This window comes from Crocuta crocuta, unplaced genomic scaffold (genome assembly GCF_008692635.1).
Source record: "Crocuta crocuta isolate KB4526 unplaced genomic scaffold, BGI_CrCroc_1.0 scaffold687, whole genome shotgun sequence".
Classification (NCBI taxonomy): Eukaryota; Metazoa; Chordata; class Mammalia; order Carnivora; family Hyaenidae; genus Crocuta; species Crocuta crocuta.
Window position 1 is genome coordinate 1,305,579 of NW_027530182.1, and position 18,548 is coordinate 1,324,126.

Below are 18,548 nucleotides of genomic sequence, written 5' to 3' on the forward strand. Positions count from 1 at the left end.
ATAAGGTGTTAGTGAAGCCCTCGCAGCCTCATAAAAGCCTTTGCTCTTATGTAGAATTAGTTGGCAGCCCTCATCTTGACCTGACCTCTTCAACCAGGTAAGTGTGTGTGGGTACAGGGCAATCGCTAGATCAGCAAAAAGTGGGTAAAATGCCATCTTACTATTTGAAACCACAGGATATGATAGCAGAAGGCTTATTAACATAGTCAAGTTTATACATTCAGTTCCTCCAATTCAGATGGTACTTCTGAAATTTCTCCAAAGCATTTAAGAAAATTTTCAACGATTCATTCTGTAGGGCCATAACTTACTCTTTTATTTAAAAAAAAATTTTTTTTAACATTGATTCATTTTTCAGAGAGAAAGCGTGAGCAGGGGAGGGGCAGAGAAAGGGAGACATAGCTCAAGGCCTGGAGCCTGCTTCACATTGTCAGCACAGAGCCCACACAGGGCTCAAACTCACAAACTGGGAGATGATGACCATAAGCCGAAGTTGGGATGTCCAACTGACTGAGCCTGGGCACCCACTACTCTTTAAAAAATGTTCTCCAGTGGTTGAGAAAGCATGACATTAGGTGGTTTATACATACCAAAAATAATATTCCCCCCTCGTTTGCTGTCTCATTTAAATTATCTTAGTGACTTGACTTATTCAGCGCTGGAGTTTTGACCAAGTACACAGTTTAAATTGAGCAAATGCTCCTGGATGTCACTGGTATTTATGACTTTTTAAAAGTTCTCAGGGTGGTAGTTACCTGTGAACCAGCCTATGGCAAATAGAAAAGAGAAGGCCCGTTACGTTGAATGCCATGTAAGTCAATGGTTTAGAGCAAGGCCAGCCCAAACAAGCAGACATAAATGATCAGAATGCTATTATATAGATCTCCTGAAGTTGAATATTCTGTGGTTTCTCAGTAAAACTATTATCAATCTGTTGGGTCACAGAAGAAAAGGGGAGGGTGAACAAGTGTAACATTCTTAGCTTACTAAAGATTTAGTTACATTGTCTCCCCAGACAACACAATCTCTATACCAAGTTAACTAAGAAATTACTACTCTGTTGGAAGCAAATCCAGAATCCCAAAAATAAATAGCAAAGAATTTACTAGTAGAGTTTGATAGAAAAATCCTTTAATCAAAACAAGTTTACAATGTTGACACTTATGGCTTAACTAGAATAAATCTGTCCAAATTTAAGTTGGATTAAGGACCAGATATAATATCAATAGTTCCCTCAAAACAGTGGGTCCTGGTTCCACTGGAAGACCTCTCAAAAAGCAAAACTCCAATTACTGAAATAACTCAGACTTTTCATCTATAGATGAAAGCAATTACCTGAGAGGTCAGAACATACAATGCATGTCACATGCAAACACTGGTAGTATAGTATTAAGCCTTTTCCCCATATTCATAGTTTCAAAACATGAGAAGTGTCTTAGCTACTGAAAACCACCAACTGACCTAATATTCAAAATATCTTAGAAATGCTATTTGTTAAGTTATCCTAAGTTTTGTTACCCTTGATTTACCCTGACTTAAGTCCATATACATGAATATACAGACTATGAAAGTACTCCTTTACTTTGTCTAACTGCCTCGGAGCAACATGTATTTCTGCTCCTTACAATTCTGTCACATGCAGGATCTCTAAATAATTCCCTTCTGATATAGCCATGTTTTCAAATAGGTTAGTTTTCTTATATAGTATTTACTTCTATTTACTGCATAAGAATCATGGATTTTTTTTTCCAATTAAAAAAATACTTCGTGACTTCCTTAAATGAGTGTGACTTTTTAAAAATTCAGAAACTTGAGACAGTTCTCAAAAATAAACTTTTATCATTTAGTTTTTAGTTTCAGCTACTAGTGCCTGTAAAGGATCTTAGATGGTTGAACCCTAACGCCAGATTCATTCCTATATATACCTATTTTGCTTTCTGCAGGAAGTCAGGTGACTTCACTGAATTCCCAGCCATAAAACCTAAATTACCTTCAAAAGTTAACATGAGTTTTGTACCTTGTAGAATTGTCAGTTCAATGTCAGTTGGATATCTAGTTGTCATACAAAAAGGCATACAGACCACAAATTGTTACAAAGCAGCAGGAGAATGTAGCACAATGTAGACTGTGAGATTAAAATTAACTTTTGATAAAAGTGAGTACCTGTATAGAAGTAACATTTTGTCTACCATAAAAATGCATAACTTCTACAAAACCCACAAACAGTGAAAAGACAACTCTGGTAAATCCAGTATTTGTAAAAACTATGCACAAAACCCACAGTATTTGGGAAAGAGGAAAGTTTTATACAAGTAGCAGTTTTAAAAATGTAACGTTTTCTCTACTATCAATTACACATTAACATACACACACTAATTGAAATTATGCTACAACCAATGTCTGGAAAAGCAGTTTAACATTTCCTAAATGAATTTTCCCTCACATTTACTGAATAATGTAACTGTTAATACTGCACAAGTACAATTAGCAATAATGTTTTAATTACTTTTAAACAAATATAAAGGGATTTTTCTCCCTCAAAACAAGTTTTCAACATCAAAACCTATGCTTATAAAAATTTAAAACTTTCAGCAGTCTAAATATTTCAAATGAAAACCATTACAAACTTCTCAAATGTTCTTTATATTCCAGGTATGTCAACCTAATTATCTAGTGTAGAATCCTTCAGAGATATTTCAGTCTCTCTCTCTTCACTGGATGGCCTAAAGAAAGGAAAGAAAGGTGTGTCAACTGGGATTGGGGGCTTTTTTCCTTCAAGAGGAAGGGAAAAACACATTATATCCATGCATAATGTTTTTAAGATCACCAAAGGATTAAAAAAAATAATAATCTTGACTTCTTTTTGTTCAAAGCTTTATTTTACCATGTTGTGTCTTCCTAAAGTAATACTGAGATCAAACAAAAAATAACTCAGAGAAGCGTGAGTTGCCAGGCCCTTTCCATCATTTCCAGCTTCAAACTGAATTCTCTTTGATATCAACACATTACAGTGCTTGCTTCGGCAGCACATATACTAAAACTGATACCAACACAATACAAACCTTACTAAAGAGAGGGCATGACAGAGAGATGACAAGATTTCCCTGAATTTCAGAATTAGAAGGGATGCCTGACTCCAAGCCCTCCAAATGTGCAGCAGAACAAGGCAAAACTTGGATAATCCCAGTTCAGTAACTAGTTATTTAGAGTTGGTGCAGAAGCTAGTTATTTAGAGTCGGTGCAGCAGAAAATAGCCTGTGATTCTAATTTTTGTATTATTCTGTCACAATTCAAGAAAGTACGAACGTAAGTCACTATTAAAGCTGCATCAGTGAAAGAAATCCAAAGAACAATAGTTGCTTAAACTAGAATCCTACTATCTAGCTCTATTCCCTTTGACTACAGGCAAATTGTAAATTATATTTTTTTGGTTTTTTGCCTATTTGATTTTCATCTTGCTTTCTGAATTCAGGAATTGAGTGATCAAAATAGAATTCTTCTACAAATAACACTGGAACAGCAATGTGACTTAAGAATTAAAAATCTACATTATGACCCATTAAAACTTGTCCTCACTTTTTCTTACTGCTGGCCTCGTGCTTGTCTTTGCTTTCTTCACTGCTGTCTCCATTGTGTTGTGCTGGGTTACTGTCTGGAGCATCAGATCCTCCATTCAGAGTCTTTGAACCTTTAGAAGGGTTCCAGAGGAGAAACCATCAGAGCTTCTAATACTTTTGAAATATCCTCTAAATACTCAAAAAATAAAACATGGCCCAGAAGTTTCTAGTACTTAATGTACCCTCATCAGAAATTACACTGTAATCTTTTGAGTTAAGAAGCAAGGTTACTATATATATTTATATGTAAGAGAAAGGAAAATCTTTTAAGTTCTCTGAGAGAGAATGAGAGCAAAAGCACAAGTGGGAGAGGGGCAGAGAGAATCATAAGCAGGCTCTGTGCTGTCAGCACAGAGTCTGAGGCAGGGTTCAATCTCAGGAATGGTGAGATCATGACCTAGCTAAACCAAGAGTCAGATGCTTAACCCAACTGAGCCACTCAAGCACCCCAGAAAGAATGCCTATTTCTTATAAAAATGTGAATCATAGTAAAATTTTGTATTTTCCATTGGTATTTTAGAACAGAAGGTGTCAAAAGTACTGCTTACTAATTAACACAATTTTGTGTCCTATTATTAATTAAATGATGAGGGCACTTTCTAACAAATCTCTAAGGCGCCCTTATAAGTGAGAAAAAATCCAACTCCTTTTGAATATTTGTTTCTATATTTAGCAACAATTAAGACATTTAATAACATGGAATTGGGGAAACTGACAATAATACTGTGATTCTAAGAATCCGTCACAAATATTTAGATACCCCGAAATATTTGTGGTGCAAGTAGCAAATCTGGAATTGGCTTCAAAGCAATCTTCAGGGAGGTTACAGAGAAGCCAGATGAGGGTAAAACAGAGCAATGATGGTGTATTAATAATTGCAGAAGCTAGCTGATGGGGACACAGAGACTTCCTTTCCTGTCTACTGTGGGATCAGAAATTCTTCCTGATTGAAGTGAACAGAGAATAACTGCTAATAGTATTCTAAACACTAGTATTTACTACTAAATTAAGCTTGATGAAAATGATTTAAACTGGATGAAAAAGAAAACACAGGAGTACTGAACCTTCGCTTCTGTTTTTCTAAGTGCTTTATGAGACCTTTTCATCATTTAATAAAGACATTAATGAAATCATCTATCAAAGCTATTTTTAAAAAATAGTCCCAGCAGCAAGCAACTTATCATCACATACCTGTTTGTTCCTTTTCTAGCTTTTTGTTTGGCCCTTTCTTGCCTTGATCTTTGGTTTTATTTGCTTCCTCATGCTGTCTTTGTTCGGCAAGAGATTTATTCAGCACTTGTGTGATCACAGAATCTCCTTCACCAACCAAAAACATATTCTTAAACTTGTTATACAACATTGTCGACTTTTCCATGATAATCTGACTAACTTTGAATCGGCGTATCTGAGAAAACAAAATACACGCTCACAATTGTTTTCTTCACTGATTTTTAAAACGTTACTTCTTAATGAAGTGGTGATGAGAAAAGTTTTTAAAATCTGCACGATTCAAGATCACTCACTTTTTTCAGCGTTGTAATCATCTCTGTGTGTTTCTGAGCTTGCTGCATCGTGACCTGAAGTGAAGCGAGTTCATCCAAGGCCTCAATACATCTGTTCACGTCCTTCGTGACAAAACAGTAACGTCATAACTGTTAATTACCACAACCTGGATAATCTATTCCTAAAGATTATTTTTAAAATCTCAAGGCAATACAAAACCACCAATAGTGGTCCCACTTCTCTTAAATTACCCATATTTATAAAATCATAAGAAAACATGAAGCTATAAAGGCAGTACTGTATTTTTAAATGAGGTATTAAACACTTACAAGATTATCAATTTTGAGTGAATTTTTAATTTCAGCATGTATCCTCTGAAGTCGAGAATCCATTGATGTTTCTATAAATTGAAATGTGAAACACAGTAAATAGTTTTTTCCAAAATCCGTATTTCTGTATAAATCTAATAAACAAAGCACAATGACAAGATCTGGTGAATTTTTAAAAAGGTTCTTAGTAATCTGCCCAGATCACTAAGAAGTTATTTGGCATATTTTAGTATTTAGGAAAGCAGCATTCATCATTTAAAGAAAAAAATCACCTTCTAGCTGCATAGGTGTCTGAGCCGTCTGCATCAATTAACCCCTTTATACCAATCCTTAAATAGCGGTTTCACCTTACACATTTAACCAAATATAGAAACTCAAACAATGAGATTTGTGAAAAAGAATGAGAAAACATCTAGCTTTTGGCCATGTTACAATAACATGACCATCAGAAAATGAGCAATAAAACCGTAAGCATGACTCCTTATTAACAAGTTCAATGTGTAGAGACTCCACTAGGGATTTGAAAAACCACATTTGTAAGGGACTTAAGAGCTTGTATAAAATGATTTAAAAACCTACACATGAAAAATTAAATATATAACTTCCTTTCTCTGTGTAATTTTATACATCTTAGAAAGGGAAATAACTAACCTCGCTTCTTCTCCACTTTCTTAACTTCTGGCTTCTTTCCTTCATCTTTATTCTGCCTATCAAATGTTAACACAAATATTTCAAAACATTGGAACTTTGTGACTGATTACTAAATGCCCAAAATCCCTTATGTAAAAGCTAAAAAAAAATTTAAGATAGAAAATCAATAGCCTAGATCACAAGGAATTGACTCTAACGAATACAACTTTAGAATGCCACAGCATTAACTATAAACAAGAAACATATGTAAAAATTAACATGCTAAAATCTAATGTTTCCGTGGCATCACAAATAACTTTAACAGTAGTCATGGTGAAATTTTTTTCCAATGGTAAATAGTGTGTTGCTTAAAGACCCCATTTCAGGATCAATGGACAAACATACCATAGTGGGGAAAGAATGCTTATAAACATTTCATGAATTCTACATTATTTTTAAAAGCAGTTATGTCAAAACAGACTAACTTTTCCCACATCTCCAAGAAGGCAGACAGTTGGGAGGGGTTGTTAAGTTTCAAGGTTAAACCCACTGTTCAAAGATAATAGTACTGTATTAAAATGGGGGGTTTTGGTCAATATATCACACTTAAATAACATTCGCGGACAGTTACATACCATTCTACAAAAGAAAGGTACCATTTTACTGTAAATAACCCTTAAAAAAATTATTTCTAGTGTCTTGGTTTTGAGTTCAGGCCCTATTATAAACCAATTGAAATAGACAAGAACAAAACAATATCTAAAAATCAGGTTTTTTTTAAAAAAAACTTTATTTTAAAATTTTGGTTACAGTTTCATTTTTGTTTTCTTAACAAGTCTACTGTTTAATCTCTCAGGATTAAAAAAAACAATTAAGATTCTAAAGAATTAAACAACAAAGGAATGTCAAGGGAAGGGCACAACTGCCCCATTCTCTGGGTATAAGAGCTATTCCAGTTTAACACCTAGCTTCAAAACAAAATGAATTTTCATACTTTCTAAATAAAATAATGTACAACCACCATCTTCTAACTTTCAAACACAAAGCTTCATCTTAAGCTTGGTTAAAAAAAAAAAAAAAAAAACTTAACAGGAATGAAGGCNGTAATAATGCCATTAATGAAGTCCTCAATTTAGAATCTGCAACATTCTTCCATCAAGGGGGGGGAGGGGGGAATTCAGTCCAATGAGTCTGTCTCAAGATCTTCATCTCTTGTTTGCTCCACTTGTATTCTCTTTTCAGTAACTGGATTAATGCTTTGAGCCCAAAATGAGATATATTTTTTATTACTGTAGATTACATGTTGTTTGGCTGGGAATACAATACAATAAACTTTATTTTGCATAATGCATTTCATACAAGCTGCATCTGAAATGCTTTACAGAGCAAAACTGTCCAAGTACAAAGTTTTGTAATAACAGGAGAAGGAAAGAAAACACAAATATTAGAATTTGAGAAAGTTACATTCGGAGGACATTCAAAAAGAAACTGCAACACATAAAGATAACTTTGAGATACTGAAGAAGGGCTGGGCTAGTTTTACTCAGCAACGACTGATTTTCTATCTGGATTTGGGGAGCACAATAAAGTTAAAAGCAACAAACAGTCCAACAACTTTTCAGTGAAAGGATAGAAAAGGATAGGTAACAAAAAATAACTTTAATATATTTACAGAAATGGTCAGAAGTCTAACAGACTAGAGGGAGTAACATATCTGACCTTTAGATCTTTTCAATTACTCCACTCAAGCAGCTGAAACTGCTTATATATATTATCCTCCAGACAACTAAGAAAGCAGATAGTCGAACGCTATACTTGTAAAGAGACTTTGGCTCATAACCGTATTTTATAAAGAAAAAGTACAAGTTAATTAATGTAAAGAATTCATTACTTATCATTAAATGTGTCTTAGTGACCTACAGCAGGTCTTTAAAATCACCTCCATTCACAAAAAAACAAGTTTGGTCAGAATAATGCAAGATGCTTCACAAAATGCTTTTCAAAGAAAGCCTCAGAAGTGACAGTCTAAAGATAACTAAGAAAACAAATGTAATAAGCACGTGAATTGTAATCATCATTGCCCGTGCTATTTTCCTTCGAATAAAATTATTTCATAGAATAAAGTTAAAGGAGGAAGGATCCCCCATGGTATGTACTGTCTGTTACCATCAATACTTTTAGATCCGCTCTCATCTTTCATACTGCACACCTCGAACTCAAACCCTGGGAGCCTCCAGCTTTCCTTTAGTGGCTTCCTGGGTGTCTAGCTGTGCTCTCACTGTGGCGGGTCCTTTGGGAGAGGCCTGCTGGTGGCGGGACAAGGACATTTCCTTCTTTCTCCACCCACACATTATCACCACCTCCTCCGCTTAATACTAAACAAGTGAACAGAGCATGAGGACACTTTCGGCACAGCCACTAACAGTTAAATCCTCTCTGCACTTTCAGTTTAAGTTAAAAATATTCACAGGGTGATTACCTCTGAATTTCACCCTCTTACTCAGCAAAGAATGAAGCCTGAAACATGATTACCATCATATACTGAAGATTTTTTTTCTAACACAGGGGAAAAGTCACTTCTCTAAAAGGCTTCATCAAGGTCTGAAAAATGAGATTCTATCATTTAAAAATTTCATGCTAGCTTAAAAAAATCATTAATTTATAATAAAAAAAATACTTACTGCTCAGTTTCCATCTGTTCCTCTTGCTTGCGTTTTCTATCTGCAGCTTCTTTCTCGTGTTGGCCTTTCAACATATTCCTCCTATGGGCAGTCTGAAAGTTTCTTCCACCTTTTCTCTTCTGTTTTGGGGATTAGGATGAATTTAGTTAACTACCAAGTCAGTGACTGTAATTACAATCTTGGGAGGAATAAAAAGCAACTGGTTTTCTTCAGGGTCAAAGACCCTGGTTTTTTAAAATCTCAAGAATTATACATGTTGCTGTCCAAACTGAACTTCCCCTTGCTGATTCAGGGAATTAAAATCTACTTCCTGCACTGCTGGGATACACTAAGTGATGTTCTTCGGTCCAAAGTATGTCAGGCTATTTGTCTCCACACCATGGTTCTTATTTCAGTACCTGTTTACTGACAAGTACATTGCTTGGCCTCTGAGAGATTTGGAAATCGCAGGGGGAGGGGGAAGACATACACAAACTGGGTCTGTACATCTCCAAGGCCACATACAATACTTCTTCCTAAACAACTGTGACATTCAAATACCACTGATAAAATGTGAACTAAATAGGCCTGAAGAGTAGATAAGAATTTCACTGTAATAAAGAATAAAAATCCTTGTATAAATGCACCTCTTTTAAGGTTTCTCTGGTCACAGCCCATATGGCTTAATTTCTACTTTTCTACCTTTTCTAGATAGGTGGGTTATTGGAGAGAACATTTGATTTCCATATCATAACTGTGAAAAGGGAAGATAAATTTAGAATGTACAATAAAGTTTCAAATATGCTTTTTAACACAGCTAATTCAAGTTTACACAGAAAGGTAGAGAAAGTCAGTTTTACTTTTAATCACATTCATACTTTCACAGATACTGAAAGCTTCCGAGGTAAAAAGAACGACACAGGAAACTAAAAATAGAATATTTTACTTGATAGTACCTTTTCACTTTCTTGATCATCCCCTTCCTCTTCAGAATCAGAGGTTGATGTAACCCCTGTTTTAGCTAAATTTTTTCTTTTGGATTCAACTTCTTTCTTCCCTTCTTTTTTGTCTGGCTCTTTTCTTGGCTTATCTTCTTCTTTTTGGCCCTCTTCATCCTTTTTAAGCTGCTTTTTAGGTTGTTTTTCTTCTTGTCCCTTTTTCTTACTTTTGTCTTCCTCAGTTACCCTATTTTCGAGAATACAGCAATCAATGGAAAACGAGTTTTTACGTATCATTAGTCATTGTCTTTTAACCATACTCTCCCAAATCAAAGAAATATTTTGGCTAACAATAAGCAATATTTTTTTACTCAGACAAATTTAACATATCTCCTAGTAAAATATAAGAGTGTCTTTACCATCCAATCATAGAAGGAAAAGAACATTCTTTTCATATAAATTAGAAGACACAAAAATTATAGTGGCTTTAGGGTAATAAAAAAGTGATTTTCCCTTTGTTTTCCAAGTTCACTGAAAAAAATAATACTGAGTATGATCTTTTGTGCAAAGATACAATTCTTCACTGTGGAGCTACAGCACTATATGAGACGGGTGAGATAGCTGGGTCTTAACATTCTAAATCATTCTAAGCATAACATGTTTTAAAAAGAGTAGACTAAGAAAAATACAATTGCAGAAGTGAACTGCTTATGATCAAATATGGTCATTTTAGAATTCAAAGAAAATACTCTGCAAGGTGAAAAGCTCCTAACTTGTGCACATACTGGTAAAATATATGGGAATTAAGCATAATGTCTAACATTGCTAAATTCACTAGCATGAAAGCATTCCCATCACCAGTGGATTTACAGACATCACCAAAGTCAAAACTACCAAAACTGCTCAGTAAGCCTAACATTATTACTGGATGATATTTACGCTAATTAATAGAGCAGAAATAAATATGAGTATTTATGATACAATGTTAGGCTCTAGCACAATCAAGTGATCCAGTGCAGGGGTGCCTGGGTGGCTCAGTTGGTTAAGCATCTGACTTTGGCTCAGGTCATGATCTCACGGTTTGAGTTTGAGCCCTACATTGGGCTCTGTGCTGACAGCGTGGAGCCCAGAGCTTGCTTCGAGTTCTGTGTCTCCCTCTCTCTCTGCTCCTCCCCTATTCATGCTCTCTCTCAAAAATAAACATTTAAAAAATGATACCAGCACTAACCACATAATTACTTTTATGGGATATGTGTTCAACTATACAACTTGAAGCTTGCACAGCTGTTTAAAAATCTCCTTTGGAGGCACCTGGGTGGCTCAGTTGATTAAGTGTCTGACTCTTGATTTTGGCTCAGGTCATGATCTCACAGTTCATGAGATCAAGCTCCATGTCAGGCTCTGCGCGATCAGCACAGAACCTGCTAGGGATTCTCTCCCTTCCCTTCTCTCTGCCCTTTCTCCACCCATGCTCGCTCACCCTCTCATAATAAAAAATCTTTTAAAAAAAATTAATCTTGGGGTGCCTGGGTGGCTCCGTCGGTTAAAGTGTCCAACTTCGGCTCAGGTCATGATCTCACAGTTCGTGGGTTCGAGCCCCACATCAGGCTCTGTGCTAATAGCTAGCTCAGAGCCTGGAGCCTGTTTCAGATTCTGTGTCTCTCTCTCTCTCTCAGAAATAAAAAACATTTAAACATTTTTAAAAAAAGTTTTTTTAAATTAATCTTTTTACTGTTCTAGGAATTTTAATGAGATCTTCAAAAATCACAATTTTCTCAATGGATCTGAGAGGTGGAAGAGACTTCAGATCATATAATCCAGCCCATTTCATTTGACAAATGAGCAAATGATAGTGTGAAAGGTCAAATAACTGGCCTATCTCAGTTCCATATCCACGGACCACCTACCAGACACTGCTTCCTTGAACCCTTAAGAGGTTATTAAATTGGAAGAGAAAACTCACTTTTTATAACCTCTTTAAAAATTTGTCCTAACAACCATTACTGGCTATGCTTATTTTCAAATGTCATATGGGTTTCTTTGTTAATTTCTAATCCACATAAGAAAAGGCATGCAAGTAAAATCATTTAAACTTGTTAAGTTTTATATATACTTTACATCTTAAGAGTGATACACACACAGTGGAATAGCATTCAGCTTTTTTCTTTTTTAAACAGATTAAGAAGTGTACAATAAAGTCATAAGAGATGGGATTATCATCTCAAGGGTTCCTGAACAGTATCAAAGCAGATTGCCACAAACTAAACCATCACAGCTTGCTACAAACAAGTTATTTTCCAAAGGGTCCTCCATACCTTTCATGAAAAACACTTCTCCATAGTGACAATTTCCCTTTTTACCAGGTCAAGTCACAGGAGGAAACTATTTGTCAATAATTTAAAAAATATGTTAACATAAGCAAAAATTAATGCAAATACAACCCCAAATATCTTAGTGGCTTATAACAAATATTTCTTCCTTTACATGAGAATTATAAGATGGTTTCAGCTCTTCTGGGTTCTATTCCACTCTTGTCGACTCACTGCAAAAAAGCTACCACTAACACATACATTCTGTTCTCGTGATGGAGAGCAAAAGTTTAAGAAAAGCTTATATAGTTTAGCTCTGCACTCCACACTGAGTTTGTGCTCAGATACACAGCTGAGACTAGTTATAACCAATACTCAATCTACATATAATGTGAATGAGAAATATTTTAAGTTACCGCTACTTGAGGCTGTCCATACATTGCCTTTGCAAAAAGCTCATGGATACAGAAAGTTATGTAATTTATGTAACAATGTGACACTGACTCTGGGGCTGAGAAATCAAAAATCCTAATATATTATACAATGGGTAAAACTGTCATCTTTGATAATGTGAAAGAAAATTCAGTGAATGTGTGGCTTTGAGTGAAGAAGTTTGAAGACAGAATGCTAGCATCCTGAGTTGGTTGTTATCAGGACAGATCTGATAGGGTACTTCAAGACACAAAGGAGTTTTAAAAAAATGACAAAAAGAAAACCTAAAAATTCCATGCATTTCTGTACTGAGAGTCACCTCCATCTTGTAAAAAAAATTTCAAATTCAGAAAAAGATTGGGGTCAAAGATCCAATCAGCCTTTCCTTAAGAATTCAAATTGGACTACCATGGTCCTTCAAATGAACATAGTTTCTAGGAAAGAGACTAAAGCGTTCTCAGGAAAATCTGTAAACTCAAAGTGAGTGTAAATTAAGTATAATAAGATAAGCATGTTGGGGGAAGGTGGTGGGAAAACATTTTTTTAAATCAAATCAAGTCTGAGAAAATCCTATAGAAAGATGACTGGGCAGGGGAACTACGTGGCTCAGTTGGTTAAGTGGCCAACTTCAGCTCAGGTCATGTGATCTCACAGTTGGTGAGTTCAAGCCTCGCACTGGGCTCTATGATATCAGCAAAGCCCACTTCAGGTCCTCTGTCCTCTCTGTCCTCCCTAAAATAAATAAATCAGCTTAAAAACAAGCCATGGAGAGAAATGGTCTAGCAAGAGACTCTCAGGGAAAACTGGGGCCTCATCAAGGAAACCTTTCTTATACCTAAAATTGGGAGATCTCACACTATTTTCCCAGAATTCTAGATTTCCTGGGGAACAATGACTGCTGTATGCCTCTTAATCTTCTCCTTTCCAAACAGGAGCATTTCTTTACTGTGGTTCCTTATCCCGATCTAGGTGTGTGATAAAGGAAGAGAGGGGAGCAGACACCTTGTGTTTTCAGTTCCTAAGTCTCCAGATCAAGGCCTTATATCAGTTATGAAATCCTAGACTTTATACCTGATGCCACGATTGGACTAGGGCAGGGAACGAAGGAGATTTATTTGGCATGTTTAAAAAGAAAAACTCACCTGCATGTACCTTATTTCTTCACTACAGTAGCTAAAACGACACTGTAATATTGTACCAGTATTTTTGAGAATACTTTAATAGCTAGCTTGGCAGCAAAACTCTTTAAACACATTTTAGTCAAAAAGTACCAACCCTGCGTATTATGTACCTAAAATTTCCTATAAAAATGTTTCATTTAAGACACTGTAAAAGCCCCTCTTAAATGACCTACTCATTTGAGCCTTCTCTACAAAATCTTAAAACCTAATAGCTAAAAAAGAGTTTTGCCTTTTGTCTAAATACACTTTCTCTCCAGTAAACTTTTTACCCAGGAAAGCCACATAAGATCTATATGCAGAAAAGGTGGCAAAAAAAAAAACACTGTTTTGTTCAAAAGCAGTTAGCATATCAAAATACTTTAAAAAAATTTTTTTAATGTGAATTTAAATTTTTTTAAAAGTGTTTTATTTATTTCTGAGACAGAGAAAGAGACTTTATGAGCAGGGGAGAGTCAGAGAGAGAGGGAGACACAGAACTTGAGCTCTGAGCTAGCTGTCCGCATAGAGCCCGATGTGGGGCTCGAACCCACAAACCATGAGATCATGACCTGAGACGAAGTCAGGTGCTTAACCAACTGAGCCACCCAGGCGCCCCTTAATTATTTTAGTAGGGTTTTTGTTTTTTTAAGTAATCTCTATACGCAACATGGAGCTCAAACTCATGACCCAAAGATCAAGGGTCACATGCTCTGACTGAGCCAGTCCCATAGTAATATTTTCAAACGTCATTCTAAAGGAACTTCAGAAATACTTGGTCTAAAGTTTCCTTGGAACATCCGGGGTGGCTCAGCTGGTTAAGCATCCAGCTCTTGGGCTCAGCTCAGGTCATGATCTCAGTTCATGAGTTCAAGCCCTACATTGGGCTCTATGCTGACAGTGCACAGCCTGCTTGGAATTCTCTCTCCCTCCCTCTGTTCTCCTCCCCCGACTCTTTCTCTCTCAAAATAAATAAACTTTAAAAACTAAAGTTTCCTTGGGGTGCGTGGGTGGCTCAGACAGTTAAGCTTCTGACTTCGGCTCAGGTCATGATCTCACGGTTTGTGGGTTTGAGCCCTGCATCGGGTTCTGCGCTGACAGCTCAAAGCCTGGAGCATGTTTCAGATTCTGTGTCTCTCTCTCTCTCTGCCCCTCCCCCAATGATACTCTGTCTTTCTCAAAAATAAATAAAAAAAAAAATTTTTTTTTAGTTTCCTTAAAAAGACCATCTTGCCCAATTTCCCTTTTATAGATTTTACCCATTATTATCCAAATATCTTTATAACCTTGGTATACCAAGAAAATGTCTTTGATTAATGAAATGATAATCATATCAGATTTTTCTGGATTCCCCATCAATTTTTACTTTTTACACAATGAAAAACTTTTCAATAGATTTTCCCATAGTTTTTGGACTTAGTAAATAGTTAACAGCTAATATCTTACATTAAAAAATTAACTCACATGTCACTCTCTGAAGGGCAGGGCTGTTTTACCATTTTGGGTCTGCCTCTTGGTTTTGGAATCTTGACTTCTGTAGCTATCATTCACAGGGAAAAACGAAGTCAGTAACTACTCACCTTTCCTTTTAAAATGCAATTCTCACATATAGAGATTACAAATGATATATACCATAAGAATACTGGTTAGTGATTTATTATCGATACTATCTAATTTATTGTTTTAAAGACAATTTCCCCCAATGATTCATGTGAGCAACAACAGAATATTTAAAAGGGGTCAATCAACAGAGTAATTTTCAATCTGTCATTACTATGTCTAAGAAGGCTGCAAAGAACATCCCTCATTTATTTTAACAGGAATATCACAAAATTCAACTCTATAACAATGCCACTTACATTCAATATCCATATACATATTATAGTATTATGTATATATGGTACGTTTACATCTTTAAAAATTTATATCAGAATTCACTGAATTTTCTAACACCATTAATTTGATCTATTAAAATATTAAATTCAAAGTAAAAAATTATGGAAACAAATCTCAGGATTCTTTTCTGGGCATTATGGATTTTCCCTTTTCAAAGAATCCTATTATGGAGTAGGAAAAAAACTAGCTCTAGGGTGCCAGGGTGGCCCACTTGCTCAAGTGTCAGACTTTGGCTCAGGTCAGACTTTGGCTCAGGTCATGATCTCATAGTTGGTGAGTTTGAGCCCTGCATTGGGCTCTGTGCGGACAGCTCAGAGCCTAGAGCCTACTTCCAATTTTCTGTCTTCCTCTCTCTCTGCCCTTCCCCCACTCACGCCGTCTTACAATAAAAATTTAAGAAAAAAGGAAAAAGATTGGCTATATTTTGGTTAATTTTTTTTGTTTTACTTTGCCTCTATATTAGAGGCATATCCTTCCAAGCTACGGTATTTCCAAGTTGCCAAACTTGCTCCTAAAACAAAGAATGCAATCATTTCCATTTGGAGAACTTATGTTTTCTACAGTGAGAGGTAAAATAAATTCATCATTCATGGAATTTCACCTCACCATAGCCTCATTTGTGACTATTAAGAGAAAATTAATTAGAGAGGTAAACAGGAAATGAAAAAAAGTCCTACAATTATTTTAAATCTAAACACTTTATCACACAGCAGAAACCACGTTTATCTCCATTTTATCCTTGTATATTATCCATAACCAACTGCCTACCCACCTATCAAAGGTATGCGAGGTACAAGGCTGTCATTATGGTTTGGAGTATTAACCACAAGCCAGAGATTTAAGTGTTAATAATCCTACCTGCAGGCCGTCCCCTTTTAGGACTCACTTTCAGATTAACAGATGCTGCTGCTGTTGTCACTACTCCTGCCTCCTCAGCTTCTACTTGTTTTTCTGCCTGAATCACAAAGATTTAATTAACTTATTTAGCAAACAGGAGGCATTCCAAATTTAATTCAACAGCAAAGATATGCCACTTTAAGATCAAAGTTTACATAGAAGCATAACTTGTACATGACTGTTATTTTTCAATAGTGAACTCATCAGAGTGACATCTCCAAACACAGCTTATAACTCTAGTGAACAATTCTAAGAAACAAAAAACATCACTTTTTACACATTTTCTCAGCCTAAAAAAAATTTGTAAAAATACAGCTAACACTCCTGATGCAAAATGATGACCCAAGTAGAATACACTTAACCCACACACTGCTTATACGTGTACTTTCACCAAGTATCTCAAAATCCTAACACTTTACATTATGTACACACTGTGTACTCAGGAGACAACCGAAGTTAATATTCTAATATTTCTAAGGGCAAGAAATTAAGTTGCGGATACAGGTTTTACTTTTGAATTAAGACTGAGATCTCCTGTTTCTCTAGGAGTTACTATTTTCTGTAAAGAGTGACTTACTACAGTACGGTATATAAAGTGACCCTTATGCAAACTATGACACTTGAGGAGACAAGAGCCCAAAATGAGTCAGTTTAATGGATTCAAGCAGTAGAGTAGACCAAAGATTAAAACCACCAATTAGAAAGAAAATGCAAACAACTGATCAAGACAGATAAGGGAGGACAGAGGCAGTGAAGAAAACAAAGAAAAGGAGGGGAGGGGCACTGGGAGATGCCATTATTTAAAATTCAGCATCAAGGGGCGCCTGGGTGGCTTAGTCGGTTAAGCGCCCGACTTCGGCTCAGGTCATGCTCTCACGGTTTCTGGGTTCGAGCCCTGCGTTGGGCTCTGTGCTGACAGCTCAGGGCCTGGAGCCCGTTTCAGATTCTGTGTTTCCCTCTCTTACCCTCTCATGCTCATGCGGTCTCTCTTTCTCTCTCTCTCAGAAATAAATAAAAAAAACATTAAAAAAAATTTTTTTTTAATTCAGCATTAACTACATTAACAAAAATAAAGGTAATAAAGCATGCAAAGACACGCACAACCCAATCTTACTGATAAAAAAACCTTAAAAATCCTTTAATCAACAATCTGATTTACAAGCATTTAAGAGATAATGCCCAGTATTGGTAAAGAAATGAAGAGTCATATACTGATTACTAATGATCAATAAACTGGCAACACCCTTCTGAGAGAATATCTTTATATCAGCAATAAAAACTAGGCAAATTTCTGATTTAGCAAGGCCATTTTTTTTAAAAAAGTTTTAATTATCTAACTAACCTCTATATCCCATGTGGGGGCTTAAATGTACAACCCCAAGATATGAAGAGGCAGGCTCTTCTGACTGAGCCAGCCAGGCGGCCCAGTAATCCCACTTCTAAGAATCTTTATTTATTTTAAACATTATTTTTGCTTTTATACTCAGAATATAATAATGCATATTCAAAGCATTATTAAAAGTCAATAAACTCATTTAAGTTCACCCCTGAACTGTTCTCAAGGAACATCACAAAAATTGCTCCCATTTAAACATTAGCTAAGATTGTAGTTCTAGAATTTTAAGAACTTACATACCATACCCTGCCCCAATCTTGATTCAATAGCTCCCCTAGTGGGGAGCCAGGACCCTGATTTCTTTGTTTTGGGTTTTTTCCCCCCTTTCTTACCAATACCAAGCTCCCTAGGTACCTACTGTTGAGAACCCAAGACTGTATGCCAACTTTTCCTAGTGAGGTGTTAAGAGGGTACAATCTTCTAAAATTCAGTTCAAATAGATGACCTTTCCATTGTAAAAAAAAAAAAAAAACAACCCCAAAAGCCCACACCTCTCTTCATTTACACTATTTTTGAAAATAAATCAGGATATCACATAAGAATTAAAGGTAGAATGGATCTTTTGGAGAAGACCCAATAAAAAGGAACAATTCATCAATAATTAATATCATAAATAAAAAGATATTAACACTAATACTGAATTTAAAAACCAGCCCTACATTGGAGACTGTTAGAAAAGTCAGGCAAGTCAAAAGCTTTCCTCATGAATATAAAATCAAGTGTTTTTAAGTTATTTCAAATACACATAGATCTAAATCTTAAATGTAAATACACTACAAATTAA

At 35.7% G+C, this 18,548-nt stretch overlaps 1 protein-coding gene across 5 annotated transcripts in view; it reads right to left on the bottom strand.

Moving 5' to 3' along the window:
• Positions 1–1,114: 1,114 nt before the first annotated feature.
• PSIP1 (PC4 and SRSF1 interacting protein 1) overlaps positions 1,115–18,548 on the bottom strand; it is a 40,345-nt gene continuing 22,911 nt past the window's right edge. The window contains exons 6-15 of one of the 5 annotated variants that reach the window (XM_077765049.1): positions 16,330–16,426; positions 15,040–15,115; positions 9,696–9,924; positions 8,761–8,879; positions 6,101–6,156; positions 5,450–5,520; positions 5,141–5,242; positions 4,809–5,022; positions 3,577–3,688; positions 1,115–2,723 (exon numbers count right to left, since the gene is read on the bottom strand). In XM_077765049.1, coding sequence (XP_077621175.1) covers positions 2,663–2,723; positions 3,577–3,688; positions 4,809–5,022; positions 5,141–5,242; positions 5,450–5,520; positions 6,101–6,156; positions 8,761–8,879; positions 9,696–9,924; positions 15,040–15,115; positions 16,330–16,426 — 1,137 coding nt within the window. In that variant the 3' untranslated portion in view covers positions 1,115–2,662. The other 4 variants (XM_077765050.1, XM_077765052.1, XM_077765053.1 and 1 more) reach the window with 4 other exon arrangements.